The following is a 15,558-nucleotide window of genomic DNA, read 5'->3' as shown; positions in this document are numbered from 1 at the left end:
TATTCCATTCAATTTGAATTAGCTTCGCTTTGTGTTAAACTCTCCGCTAACTTTATGTGTGTGAAAAGCCATTTCTGTGTGTATCGAATTCATACTTACGTTAGCAGAAGAAAAAGCTTCGATGGGCATTTTCTCGATGTCTTGGTAGGTGACACTGGGGTCGGCAGGGTTGGAGAGAAAAGTTTTGATCTTTTGTTTTGTGTCATCTGTAAGTCTGACCCAAGTATCAAGATACTTAGCATAGCGGGAACATGTACCCATGACAGAATTTGCCTCAAACACTACAAGAATATTTCGAAGACATAATAAGGCAAGTCAGAAAGACCTAGTAAAATACTAATACATTAAATTGAGTGATGTGAAATGTAAATTACACTATAATCAATAAACTATAGTTAACAAAAGTAAGTTTTGTCAGGGAATACGTCATGCCTGCCACAACACAATTGAATAATCTTCATTATTATTTAAAAAGCATTAATGTAACTTAGAAGCCCTGCCCATTAACAATCATCATTATCATCATACTCTTGGTATTCTTATCGATTTGTTTCTATGAAATAATTTGCAAAATAACTTTGAAAAATGAGTAAAATGAATAAATAAAAAAACAGTGATCAATATCCATACTCTAGTTAAGAATTGATATGACTGTTAATATAATTGGTGATTAGGACTATTACCATTCCCTGGGTATATGGATCCAGCATCTGGAACTTCCAAGGTTCTGTATTTATACAATGTTCGTAGGTTTGTATTCTATAAGTTTTTCATCAGATCGATATATGCTCGTTAATCGTAGAATGTTTTTGCAATTGTTAATTTTTAATATTATCCCAAATGAATTGACATTGTCTCGATGAAATAACTCTTTAAAAATTTATATATCACCAAAATTGTGGTAAATATATAATATCAGAAATACATAATTACATTGAAGTAAAAAACGTATTCATTTGATATTAAAAAAGATTCCCTACGCCCTTTTTCGAAGATTTAATTAAGTATTCATGCATGTTATTATTTTTTAATTGAGTCTATTGAAGCAGTAGTTTACATTGAATAAAATCCTTGAAAATTGTTTGATGTATCTCAATTCAAAATTTATGGATTAATCTATTTTTATTGCAAGAAAAAATATTATATTTCTTTATACGTGCATTGTTGTGATTTTTCTTATTGCTGGGAGGTCTTGTCATTGTTTTGACTATATATTGTATACTCTGTATATTTGCAATAGAAGAACTGGACTAAAAATAAAGTCCACTACAAGTACATCTGAAATATGCTTTTAATAAAGCAGCAGAGTATGATTAGGAAAAATGAAATTTGTACCTATTTTTATAGTTGAATATATTTTATCATATATTAATTACAAATCTTTCAAAAATGAACAATTGATTACGCTATATCAACAGATTTTAAGATGAGTAATTTTTACATTATTCCTCAACCATTTTTTCAGATATCATGACCCATTGTTCCTAGGCCATTTGGTTATTCTTAAGATTTACCTCCTGCTTCTGACGTTTCGTTCCTGGCCCTTGATAGAGTAACATTCATGTCTATATTTGGACACGGTAGGGGAAGTCCATTTTGATCAAAGGAGAAGCCGTCTCCTATACCCTTATCCTTGTAGCATGGACACTCCTTTGGACATGGCAATCCGGTAAAATTACCTAGATGATAAAAATATTAATATTGAAACACACATTTACAATCCATTCAATAAGAAAGATGTTTCTAAAAAGTTTCTAAAACTATGTATATTTATTCCTGGTTCTGTGTTTTACACAAGTAGTAAATAGAGAAATTTAGAAGCACATGAGCTATCCATTATCTTAAATGTTATTTTTATGAATTATTGTGATTAATTTAATTTTGCGTGTAGCAGGCCATTTAATTGAATGATGGATTTAGTCACAAGTTGCCTACGTCCCTTGACGTTACTGTTCAAATAAAGTATGCTCAAATAGGAGCAGAGCAAAACGGACCTCTAAATCATTTGAGGTGGATAAGGTGCCATGGAGAAGTGAGCTGTATTTCATGATCGGAAAATAATGAAAAAATCCCTCGCCAATTCAGTGTATAAATAATGGACTAACAATTAGTATGAAATATGCCAGTCAGCATTTGACTCAATGATAAATTGTACTTGTTGACAAGGTCATTGCATCGACCATAGAACTTACAAAATGGTAACTTTAAGCGAAACTCCTGATATTCTTGTTACATCAACTTGTTTGTCAATAATTTACTTCGTTTTAGAAATTCCTCCTCGCGGTAATAAAATTTTATTACCTACCAAAGAATTTCATTCCGTCTTTTGAGCCTAAGCAATCTTCACCGAAATATAAGAAGCAAATTGGAGCTGTGGTGTTAATGAACGTAAAGAGCTCTGGTGGTAGATATGAACAGTTATGCAGAAGTGCACGGCAGAGATCTTCTCCAAAAATGGTAGCATCTACCTCTTTCTTTGCTTCACTGGCCTGTTATCAAATAAACATGAGAAATGAAGTAAATTAAAACCATTCACATGAATTTTTACCCAATAGCATTAATGCACCATTTGAGAATGTTTCAACAAGTACCAGATAGAGTTTGGTAAAGTTGAGTCCTTTGAGCATGCTTTGAACTTCACAGTCCTTACTCGTCATGACCTTCATCTGAATAGCCAGTTTTTGTCTGTCTGATGCCTTGGACATGACCTCTCGCCACAAAGTCTTCTGTAAATGTCAGTTAACTTTAAGTAACACGATTATTCTATTCCATGATTAAAACGCTATTTATGTGTGTATTAAATCCATATTTACGTTAGCAGCAGAAAAAGCTTCGATGGGCATTTTCTCGATGTCTTGGTAGGTGATACTTGGGTCGGCAGGGTTGGAGAGGAAATTTTTAATCTTTTGTTTTGTGTCATCTGTAAGTCTGGCCCAAGTATCAAGATACTTAGCATGGCGGGAACATGTACCCATGACAGAATTTGCCTCAAAGACTACAATAAGTATTCGCAGTAATATAAGTACAACAAAAAAATGTAAAATGATCAATCTACTAGTCTATGAACAAAGTTAAAACCAGTAAAAGAATTTTATATTTATTATTTATCTCTTATTCGGCGAAAATAAATAATTGTAAGTTAGACAAACACTTTGAAATTAAGAAATAAGAAGTATTTTGTGAAGGAAACCAAAATTTCTTTAACGTATTTATCAGATATCTGATTGAAAACGAATAATTTCACAACGGATTATATCTAGAATATTTTCACTTAAAAGTGAACATACTAGTATTTAGATCCTGCACAAGAATTAAAAAAAACAATTTAAATTTACGTCTATAAAAAATTCAAAACTATTTTAATATTTGAAAAAGAGCTTTTAAGGAATTCCCCTGTGTCGAACTGTAAGCTTCTGCAAAAATCTCCTTACCCGACTATCTAAATCGAATTTATTGCAATAGTTATCTTCGAAAGAAATGTGATTAATTATCTAAAATTCTAGGTAACATTTATTTTAAAAGGAGAATAACATCTCAGACTGACGTATGTCAATACAATGATTTTTCTTAAAACACATGGATACTTTAATTTTTCTTTTAAAGCCCAGATTTCTTACGTGATTCTGTTTTTATTCCCTGCTCAACTTTTACATAAATATTAAATATTTACTGAAAATGATATGATTTTATGAATGATATTCCAAGATTCCTACCTTCCGCCTCTGAAGTCTCGTTTCTGGCTCTGGATAGAGTTACATTGAAATCTATCATTGGGCATGGCAACGGATTCCCAAACTCATCAAAAGAGAAGCAGTCCTCGGGAGCCTTTTTCTCATAACACGGACAGACGTGTGGACAGGGGAGTCCAGTGGTGTTTGCTGAGATATTAAAAACATCTTACGTTAAGTATATGCATATTCAATCATTATTGAAAAAATGATCTAATCTTATATATAGGCATTGAATTCATGTAAAAAAAAAGTGTTGAATGACTTGATTTGACCTAATGATCAATGAGGCTGGGAACATTTCACTGGGGACTATATTCACTGGTTTTGTGACAACTGGACTCAGTTTGTCAAATCGAGATGTGACTTTACCCAGAATGAAAAAAGATGAGTCCTTTATATACAACTTGATTTCATACACAACATGATCCACCAGATCGGGTGGTAAACTAACAGAAGAATTACATGATGTGAGTTTTCTTTCAACACGCTACTATATGCACGGGTTCAAGATATAGATGAGTATCGCACTCTATATTCATACTTATAAGTTCGGGGTATACTTAATTGTTGCATTTTCGTTAAACTTAATTCTACACTTGCTTTGTCCATATCCAGGATATTACTGCGTTCGTATTGATCATTAATTAGGTAGTTTATATTTTACTTACCACAAGATCCGCTTGGCTTAGGTCCTGGAGTTTGTTGTGCTGTTATTAGGACCAATAACGTCAAAACTGTAAATAGAATAATTATATAATAAAAATATAACACCTTAGGACAACATTTCATTGACATAAACTAATGAATTATTGTACATTTATAAATAAATTATTTATATTAGAATATTAATATACTAAGTAACAAGAAGCAAATTGAAATTTTAACTTGTTCTCACAGAATTGAAATATGTCAAAACTTATTAGAATGGAATATGTTTTAAGTAGATTTAGAGATGCATTGAAACAAAGTGAACAATTGCAAATTACATGTATGCAGTATTGAAATAGTTGAAAGGAATTTTATTATACCTAATAAAGGACTTATAAAAGAATTCTTTTTGAATTCAAAATTAAAATTGGTGAAATTCGTTACACAAATTCATTAGGTCATTTTTAAATCATTTTTGTTTAATTTCTTAAAACGAATAGTAGTAAAAATGATATTGAATTCATAATAACGAATGCAAGAAATTGCTTTAACAGAATAAATTAAATGGACAACATCTAGAATTTAATTCAAATTCCTAATTAAATATGCTTAAAATAAAGATTTATACTTTTTAAAACGAATTAAATTCGTTGATATAATTTTGGAAAATCAATTTATTGGATTGTAGATAATATGTTATTGGCCTAAAATGTATATTTCAATAAAACAAGTTTAGATCTTTTAAACGAATTTAATATAAGAAATGATTTAAACGAATTTATTATGATAATTTTAAGTTTAAAATTGGTTAAACAAATTTAATTGAAATAAAAATATTGGAGTGTCATACAATGTATTACTAATTTAACAATTGCAAGAATTGTTTAACGAATTATTTTCATTTTTTTTTTACAACTTCCACTATTTGTTATATCGAATTGAAATATATGTTTGATTAATTCTAAATAGACTCACTAAGAATTTCATTCTTCATAAGATTGTTTAAAAAGAAAATAACAATAAATTCTACATATTTGTCGTAATACATGAAATTAAATATAAAATCATTTTCTAACAAATATTTTAGTTAGGTTCTAAATAGCCTTCCGTAAATTTCAAAAAATAAAAATCAAAAAAAGAGAAACTTGTATCTTTTAAATACTGCCACAGTTAGAATACGCTTCCTTGGTGTGGGGTGGATGTAATGTAGGTGACAGCGAAAAATTAGAAAAATTACAACTATGTGCTGCTAGAATTGTCACAGGCTTAACTCTGTTAGCTTCTAAAGATGCACTTTACTTTGAAAATGGATGGGAACCATTGCATGAAAGAAGGAAAAAGACTAGACTAACTACAATGTATAAAATTGATAGAAACCAAGTTCCTGAATATCTAACTGATATAATCCCAAACTTACGATGTAATTCATCAAGTTACAGTACGAGAAACTCGCAGAATTATAATATACCCAAATGTTGATTGCAAGCTTACAAGTCAACTTTCGTTCCCCTTGTTATTGAAGAATGGAACTCATTACCTCTTAATGTAAAAAATTCTTCCTCGTTATCTATTTTTAAAAACTCTATTTCTTACAATAAACAAATGCCACCCTCTTACTTTAGTTATGGAACTCGACGCTTAAATATAATTCACACGAGGCTTAGACATAACTGCGTGCTAAATAGCGATCTTTTTGGATGTAATGTAATCTTGAGTCCACTATGTTCTTGTGGAAGAGTAGAGGATACTCATCATTATTTCTGAAGCCAGGAAAGAATTTTTTGACAAATTTTTGCGAATGGGTAAATTACACACTGTCGATACTCACACTTTACTCTGGGGAGACAAATCGTTAAATGATGTTGAAAATGAATACCTATTTTCTATTGTAAAAAACTTTTATTAAAAATTCAAGACGATTTGGTTGATACAATAATTATTTCTAATTGTAAATCTTATACAGCATGTTTATTACATATGGACTGTATTCTATTGAATGTGTTTTACTCTGATTATTATATATTATGTTTTTCTGTGTTATTCATTTTAAGCTGAAACCCATGTGTGTAAATATGTTTGGTATAATGTATATATAGGGAGAGGGCGTAATAAGTTTTTCGAACTTTTGCCCAATCCAAATTGTAAAGTATATACAATAAAATATGTTCAAATCACTGTTTATGAAATGCAAAAATTACACACATCTAGAAAACTATAAGTATAGATTCACTGTCTATCCTCGACCTCCTGGTTGTTCTTTGGTTATTACGAATTGAAGAAAAGGCCTATTTTGATAGAATTCTGTTGATATCATGCTTTTGATTCTTCGATCCTGGGCAGATATATTGATCATGGCGATAAAGCCGTAAAGACTGCACAATAATATAAAGATGGATAAATTAAAATCCCCAGACACACATTATCAGAGAGAAATGCCCGGAATTCAATTTTTCTCAAAGATCCAATCTGGCTTTGATTATCTTGAGAGAACATTTTTTTAAAAAAAATTGAGTTTACTGTTCCTTAATTCATTATTTTGCATGGCATTCTCATATCGTGTAATATTTTCTGCATTTTGTCATAGTGAATGAAACAAATAATTATTTAAATTCCTCAAAAATAGCTTTGAAATGTTAATCTGCATACAAATAACGGTGTTAAGGAATGAGAGAGATACACTAAAAGTTTTGCGAAAAATGCACATTTATATATCAGCAAAATTCTTATAGTGTTGTCTTAAGATTGAAGTATTTTAAATTAAAACATTTTGACAGTAGAATTATATTGCAATGATTATATCGTTGAACCATTTCAAAATACAAGCTGAACAATAGAACATGCAATGTTTTGCAATTCTAGATCTTCAAAGACAAGAGCGTGCAAATTGATACCTAAGACATGAATGTGCCCTACTACCAGATGATAACTGAGGAGTCAATTGTTTATTTTTAAAAATTACCCCCAAGTTATTGTGCGAATTCAATTATATTCTGACAAAAGAATCAATTATGCCATGTTAAACCTTGATCCAGACTGTGATCTGAATACAATCAGACTTTGTCAGATCAATGGATTCATGTATTGCAAAAGTACCTGCCAATCGATCGGACGTAGAAACTTTTATTTTTTAACAGCAAATATAATGCCAAAAATTGTCTTGATAATTTTGCATTAAAAAAAATTATATAGATATTACTGTTGATAGGGTAGTTATACATCGATATTTCGCCATTCAAAAAATCATTTGAATATTAAATAATGTATTGAACCGTGATACCATGGATGCAATGTAAATATTTTTGATAATTATGCTGAGGATGATTTAGAAATGATGGAATAAAGGGTTTTAAGAGGGTTCAAAGAACATGCACATATCTATTTTACTTATTTATTGACGTTGAAAATTGATGCTCCTAATAGTAAAGTAGACACAAGGGGTCTTTGGGCTTTTATCTCACAACGTTCATCAAATTTTATAAAATATTTTCATCATTGTATCTTTAAAACACTTACGAAAATGAGAAAAATGAAATATGTGTTTCAAAAAAATGACGAAATATCATAAATTAGGGTAATTACATGTAATTCCAATTCAAATAATTGGAATTTGTTGGTTTTTAAAGAACAGTAGAAGAACTAGGATGATAGATTTGATTATTAAAACATAAAGCGAAGAATGGTCAAACTGTGCGGACCATGAAACATGAAACAGTTGATGAAACAAGAATTTCAGCTGTCTCGTTTAAAGTCATCATTTCATAAGTTCTATGGTCGATAGAATGACCTTGTCAGCAAATACAATTTATCTTTGAGTCAAATACCTACTGACGTTTTTCATACTAATTGTTAGTTAATTATTTATACACTGAATTGACGACGGATTGTTCCGTTATTTCCCGATCATGACAAGGAGCATATGGCGGGTGTGACCGGTCAGCAGGGGATGCTCACTCCTCAATGGCACCTAATCCCACCTCTGATGTTTCGGAGGTCCTTGTTTGCTCTGCTCCTTTTTTGTATTGTTTTATGGAATTTGATTTTGAATACTTTTTCTTATCTCCAAATATATATTTCATTAAATGCACAAAAGTAAACAATTAAGTAAAAATACAAAACCTTTATGAAAAAAAATAAAATAGTTTTTGATAAGGCGAGAATATGAAAGAACCAAAAATAATGTTGCACCAGGTGGATTAAAACCACGACTCTGAAAAGGGACTGGTAAGCAATCATTGGATATTAATATGATTTCGACCTTAGATACATCTGTTTGAAAAATAATATTATTACTTAGATCACAACATATCAACATATCAAAATTAAATAAGGGGTAGGACGGGTCAAGGTTCATGCAAAAAAAAGTGCTTAAAGAAAAAAAAGTTGTTTTGGTAAACTGTTGAAGTTAGTTTAAAAGTTGTAAATGCTAACATTTGCTAATTTTTTTTTAAAATAAAACAAATTTTGAGCAGAATACGATAGAAAATAATGTATGATTTTAAAGGAACCTATTCAAGATGATTGCTCTTTCTTATTGGATAATGCTTTTGATAAACTGAATAAAGTCAGTTTTGACAAAATGAATGTTACTTTTCATACTTTAAAAATAATTTAGGCAATAACATACTCTATTATGAAAAGTATTCGTTATTCAAGATTTCTAATATATGTTTTAACAATAAAGGGTATTAAAAAGTGGAGATATTAAGAGAAGAACTATCTCAGATAGCTTAAATACTGTTTGTTGTTTCCAAATATTTTATCTCTTCTACACACATTCAAATCTATACCGCATAATTTATCTTAATGAAAGTGGAAAGAGTCTTCGTAAATTCATTTCGAATTAAATAATATTTACAATATAATAAAAATTAGGTTAAAACATATAGATATTTTAGTGTTAAAAAAGAAAGTTAGATATAGATATATATGCCAACATTCAAGATCTTTTGCTTTTAGTAAATTTAACTATATATATGCAATAATAGGAGGTCTCAACAATTGTACTTGAAACTAACTTGTTCTTAAATTTAATTTTTTATCAATTGATAGTTTTTTAAGATGTGATGCTATTGGTACCTTTTAAATGCATAATTTATGATTAAAATTTATTCTACAGATCAAAGCAGCCTTTTTGAAGTATTTTCTTAATAGAATTTAAAGCGCAAAACGATAATATAATAGCTTATTATGTGAATTTGGATATGTTAGAAAGTATTAATTGAGAGGGTTTTTGTCATTTTGCATGTATAAAGTAAAAAAAAATGTATTCTAAAATTTTGAAAAAAATATATATGATACATTTCAATTCTCTTTAATTAGATCAGTTAATGTTATTTATTATCAAATAAAAAAAGTAATTTTCTTTATTTTCTTTATTTTTAAGCGAATTAACTACGATTGAGTATGTTTTGAGAAAAAAAAATAGGGAGAAGAAATTAAGGAGTGGAAGAATGTAGAAAAAGCACAAACACAAAGACATTATGGTCACATCAAAATAGCATGCATTTCGCACAAATATTGTATGTGGACATTCGCCTGAAATTTGCACGTTGGACTTTTCTGACGATTTTTGTTTGATTTTCGCATGAAGTTCATGCGAAAAATCAAATGCTTGAGAATCAAGAGAGCCACTTTTCCCTGTAATATGTATATGTATTTCTTTCAGTTTTAAGAAACGATGTGCAATCTGAAAGTTCTGTTCTGTTTCTTAAATTGACAAATCTGACAAATATGGTCAAACTGGATAAAAAGTGTCATACTCACATGTTAAGATACACGTTATTTTACTTGTTGATGACATTTCCTGACCAGCAGTGGATTTTTATTTTCCTTTTTAAAACTGCGACCAGCGCAGTAAAGCTCTCCTTGTCAAGTGCGGTATCAATCACTGATCGATAGATTGGACAGGCATGACGAAACAAGGCATTTGGTTTAATTTTCAGTTCGGGATCGGGTAACAATGGCCTATATTTGTGTATGTGTTATTTCAAAATATTGTATAAATGTTGAACATATCCAACTTTAAACTCAAACTTTGAAAATTTAAACAGCATCTACCTTTCCTGTCCTTCTTCTATAAAAATAATTTCATTCACAGCTTTTAATTATAGCATCAATGGATTCTAATCTACTGTTTATAGGTTAAGGGAATCACTTTATTCAGATCGATGTCACGGAATAAGATCATTTGATTCTATTGAAATGATCATTTTATATTGATTTTTATCTTCAAAGATTGTTTATAAACAAATTTGCCATCAGAGTTGTACTAACAAAAATAACATTGAAATCAAAAGCTGCTGCTCCCATCAAGACAAGTTGAACTTACCTATTTAACTAAAGATTTTGTGGAAAAAGCTATCAACATAGTAGATTCTTTAAGCGAGGACACAAAATTTGCCCGGTTTTAAATTGCCTTAAATATTTTTTTTTGTAATTTTTAGAGCAGATAGAAGAATTCCTGTCTATTAACCAAGCTGTCGTTCCTGGGACGTTTGTAGGGATACATGTACTATCTACTTTTAGTTACTAGTTAAATTTAAGGAAGGTTACATTTCTGTACTTATACTCAAATATTTATTTGAATATAATTCCTGGTGTATTTTGCGAATGATAGTATATAAGATGTGCCAAATGTTAATCATTATCGATGCAGTAATTTGGGATTATATATTGAAACATCATATTGACCTTAATCACTTTTATTAACGCAAGGAATTACATCTTTTTTTATCCTTCAATCACAAAATTTTCGAAAACAAACAGATCAAAGTTACAAACAAGACAAGAAAAACGTGCGAAATTTTTTTTAAGAAATAAAGAAAAAATAGAGAAAGTAGAGAGGAAAGGGGGAGGGAGTGAGGAAAAAGGGGCATTGAAATTTCGAAATGCTGTTAATAAAAAAGCGAGTTCTTACAATTTTTCAACAATGTCCTTCTAGTGCCTTTAAAATTCCTAACAATTACAATTTTAAATAGTAAAATTTTTTCAATCTAATTCTTTCATTAATTTCATGGTTTTTCTTTTTGAAAATATGTCTTTAAGTACAAAGAACATTTTAGATATAAAGATTGGAAGTTTATCATCTTGCACTTGAAGGCATTTAATTATAATTGTAAATTACTTCTTTAAGATTAATTAGATAAATTTGCTTATATTTGCAATATCGTTTGAAATCATTCCTTTCTCAGAGTTATTCATCTGTATGAATTATAAAGAGCCTTTGAAATTATAGTGAAGACACATATTTCAATAAAAGTTTCAAGCATATCTAACCTTGTATATAAAACTTACTATTAAATGATTTCTTTCATTTGCTAAACATAGTTTATTGAATGCTTGCATTAATGTTAACAGGTCAATAACAGAAAACAGGTAAATAAATTCTGCAATAGACCAAATACGAAGCATGAAAGAGACAACTGGGCTTGATCACGATTTTCTTTATATCAGATTGTAAAGTGCACGATCGACCTCCTGCAAGCCTAATACATACAATCTAAAGAAATTAATAATGCAGCATGAGAATAAAGAGATTAATTGATATCCTTCAATTCTGGGTATCGTGTTTCATTCCTACATGTTAATAAGCATAATTATCAACACTTTAAATTCAATTCTGTCCTTTATTTTAAAATTTAAAATGAAATACAATTTCAATACAAAATACTGGTGGTAGCAGCGTAAAGATAGAACATTTTCCCCCTTTGTTTTACTCACCCGAAAATGAATATTTTCCTAACTAATTCATTAAATTATAAAGAAGAAGTCTATTTTAAACAAATCATATTTTTATTCAACATAACAAAAATTAATTAAAGAATGTAAGGGCTGGACAGACAGGGAATCTTTGACATGAACATTTGCCGATAAACTGTGGTTTCGTGAATATTCTTTGAGCACCAATTTTCGAAGAATTCGTTGTTGAGCAGATTCACGAATTTAAGGTAAGTCACTCTTTAGCTTTTTAGAAAAGTTCGCGCAGAACCTCTAACTTCAAAAATATTTATTAAAATTCAATTTTTATAAAATAATTATGTTCAACAATGTATATTTTTTAACAATCAAAGAAAAAACTGCTCAAAAATCTTCAAAGAAGCAAGATTTATTAGGGACTATTTTTCGTGGTGGAAGGATATTTAGCAGAAATTTCTGCAAAGCTGCACAATTATTTAATTTAAAGTCTTGAAACTTTAGCCACACATACTTTTACTCGCAGAATATTTTTCGTTATGATATTGATAGGAATATTTGATATAGGTCTTAATTTGTATTTTTAGAACAAGTTTTACATCTCCCTTCAACAAACTTTGCCAAAAACTGGAGATATATAAAAGAAGTCAAGATAAAATTTACACCATTTTTTGCCTGAAAATCACATATTTTGTCCAATATTTCAAAATTAACATCACTGACCACAACTTTTTCTTTCATTATTTTAAACTACTCGATACTTATGACTGATCAGCACTTAAATCATGCAAAGCTTGATATAAGAAAATATTATATTGCTAATTTATTTTTCTAATACCAAAAATATGTTTTATTGTAGTGCAAAAAGGTCACATAATTATTTACGCGCATTAATTTGCAAGATTTGATCAATGATAAACATTATTCAAACTATTTTACGTTAAGTAAGAATAAATTTATTGCCATGGTTACAGCTGATAAAATATAATAAGAGATAATTGTATAAAAGTTATAAACTAAAGGGTTAAAATTTCAGTGCAAAAAGGTCAACTTAAATGTACCATACATCAGTACGATGCACACTGACCCCCTATTTTCTCTGCGATTTTGAGTCACACTTTATGAATACTTATCCAAAATATACTTCTCAAAAAATCCTTGATATAAGAAATTTGAGGAGTGACTTACCTTAAATGTTCATTCCATTAAGAAAAATGTTATTCATTTGTATAGGCAATTCTTTTGTCCACAAATTAAAGTATCCTCGAAAACGTCATTTTTACACAATTCACGAAAATTGATGCCAACAAAAATTTATGAAACCACGGTACCTATTTATACTGAGTACTAATTGCGCTCCTACACGAAACTTATACTAAAAATAAAGGATCAGGAGACAAAACTGGTTTGTGGCCTCTTTTTATACGATGAATTATATTAAATCTACAATCATTCTGGTTATTTTCAAACAAGTGTGAAGGAATACGACACTTTCTGAATAGTGTCAATAGTTTGTATTGTTTTTATTTTGACAAATACTGCGTTATCCATGAATTTTTTAGACTCTATGATAGAGATGAATAAAATAGGCAGGTATCAGTACAATAGAGGGAAATTCATGTCTGAGGAATCTTCTATATATTGCTATTGTTATTATTTACAATTGTCCAGTCCGATGACTGGATGACAAAACATGCTGCTTTCAAGATGTTTTTACTTAACCACAGACTCGTGTTTAATTGAATGGTCGACAAAAGCCCTTTTATGCATGGCAATTCCCATAGAACCTCAGCTTCTATCGTTTTGGACCAAGCAATGCATATAAAATTTGTATTCACTGATACTATGGTAAACATGTAGCCATTTGTCCATTATTCGACTTACAAAACTATAAAATTATACTATAAACCATATGATTGAAATTATGAGCATTGAAATTGTAGATTCGCATTTTAATTTGTCTCTCGGAAAGCAAGAAAAAGAAAGCTCTCTTTGAGCATTAAATTTTTCTGGTATTTTTGTTGTACTCATTCGTAATGCAGTCTAAGCTGATTAATCGGTAAGAAATCAGGCCGCTGCATATGAATTCTTTCCTTGTTCTGTTTATAATTGGAAAGGTCAGGTAGATTTTAGAATATTTTAAAAATAACATATAAGCGCAATTAGGTACAATTTTCTCGTTTCACATTTGGGTAGATTTTGATCATATACACTGAGCAGCCAAAGGAGGTAAATGTATTTCTTTGTGCTCATCTCACATATTTCAAGGGCATCAAAGAGTCGGGAGGTGTCAAGTTTCAATGGGATTTGGAAAGTGGTACTCCTACCAGAATGAAAGATCTATATTCTCCAAATTACGTTTCCATTTTTTTAAAAGTAGTATTCCATTAGGGTACACATAACAGTGATTAGTTGCATGCAAAATGTAGAGTAAAATTTAGACTTTTGATTTTTGTCAATATGTCACATCATTCTTTTTTTTACTAAAAATTCCACAATTCTGAGTAAAATAAAGGCCACATCCTATGGAAGGGATTTACCGCTTAAATTTTATGTATCTTTCTTTCATACTTATTCTGCTACTCCTACTTATATACTTATTCTCCTACTTAATAGTAATCACTTAAAATCTAAAATAGTATGTTATGTGGATTTTATAGTCTGGAACAAGAGGTTTGATCGTCTGCAGATAATTGCTGTACAACTCTTGAAATACGACTTAGATTCATTTTTTTTAAATTGTATACGTCATTTAATTATCTATCAAGGAAACTTCTGAGAAAGACTCGTCCGGCAGGTATCTTGAAAGGGCTAAAATACAACTTGGGAGCAGAGCAAACACGTCTGAAAACACTGTCGTGATCTTCTTATCATTGTGTTAATAGAAAAACGTAAGTCTGAAAATAATTGCATTTCAATGTGCAAAGAATATAGAAAATGTTTAAAAATGATAAAACCCAACATATAAAAATACATTTATTATTAGATTGTATTAAAACTTTCATGCATCATTCGATTTTAGGACAATTATTTTTTGATTTATAACATTTGATGTGATCTCTTTAATACTTTATCCATGTCGACGTTACTTAGCTTGTTACACGTTTATGGGTTACATGAATTTACAAAGAGTTCTTTACATATGGATTTTGTTTATCTTTTTGAAATTAATTCATATACGTGGCTTCCAAATACAGTATTCTTCATGTGATTGTGTTTATATTTTCAAATTTATATTAATTTTAAAGTATTCTATTTGGCGATATTTACAGAAAAAAAGGGGGTTTATATAACAGATAAAAATTATTCAAATTGGTTACTGGACATGGTATTGATTTCTTTTTTTCCATTTAGAAGAGTGGTTTTGTAATGGGTTTTAATGCTAGATGGGTTCCTTTTTGTAGAGTAAGTAGTTGTCGTTTCATAGACAACTCTGTAGGGATGATTAATCTATCCGTACTAATATATTGGTATTGAAGTAGCATCG

The 15,558-nt window shown here is 29.7% G+C and overlaps 1 protein-coding gene across 1 annotated transcript; it reads right to left on the bottom strand.

Moving 5' to 3' along the window:
• Positions 1–18: 18 nt before the first annotated feature.
• On the bottom strand, positions 19–10,276 carry LOC134242475 (uncharacterized). The gene is made up of 8 exons (XM_062724590.1): positions 10,143–10,276; positions 4,400–4,465; positions 3,714–3,878; positions 2,814–2,995; positions 2,592–2,726; positions 2,306–2,489; positions 1,515–1,679; positions 19–281 (listed from the first exon to the last, which is right to left on the bottom strand). The coding sequence occupies exons 1-8, from the start codon at positions 10,177–10,179 to the stop codon at positions 19–21; spliced, it is 1,197 nt and encodes a 398-aa protein (XP_062580574.1). The 5' UTR covers positions 10,180–10,276.
• Between the last annotated feature and the right edge of the window lie 5,282 nt (positions 10,277–15,558).

Source organism: Saccostrea cucullata, unplaced genomic scaffold, assembly GCF_032062105.1.
Source record: "Saccostrea cucullata isolate Sc308-1 unplaced genomic scaffold, CSIRO_AGI_Scuc_v1 ctg792, whole genome shotgun sequence".
NCBI classification, from domain to species: Eukaryota; Metazoa; Mollusca; class Bivalvia; order Ostreida; family Ostreidae; genus Saccostrea; species Saccostrea cuccullata.
Note: the sequence above shows the minus strand (reverse complement) of the source record. Positions and strands in the feature narration are given on the sequence as shown.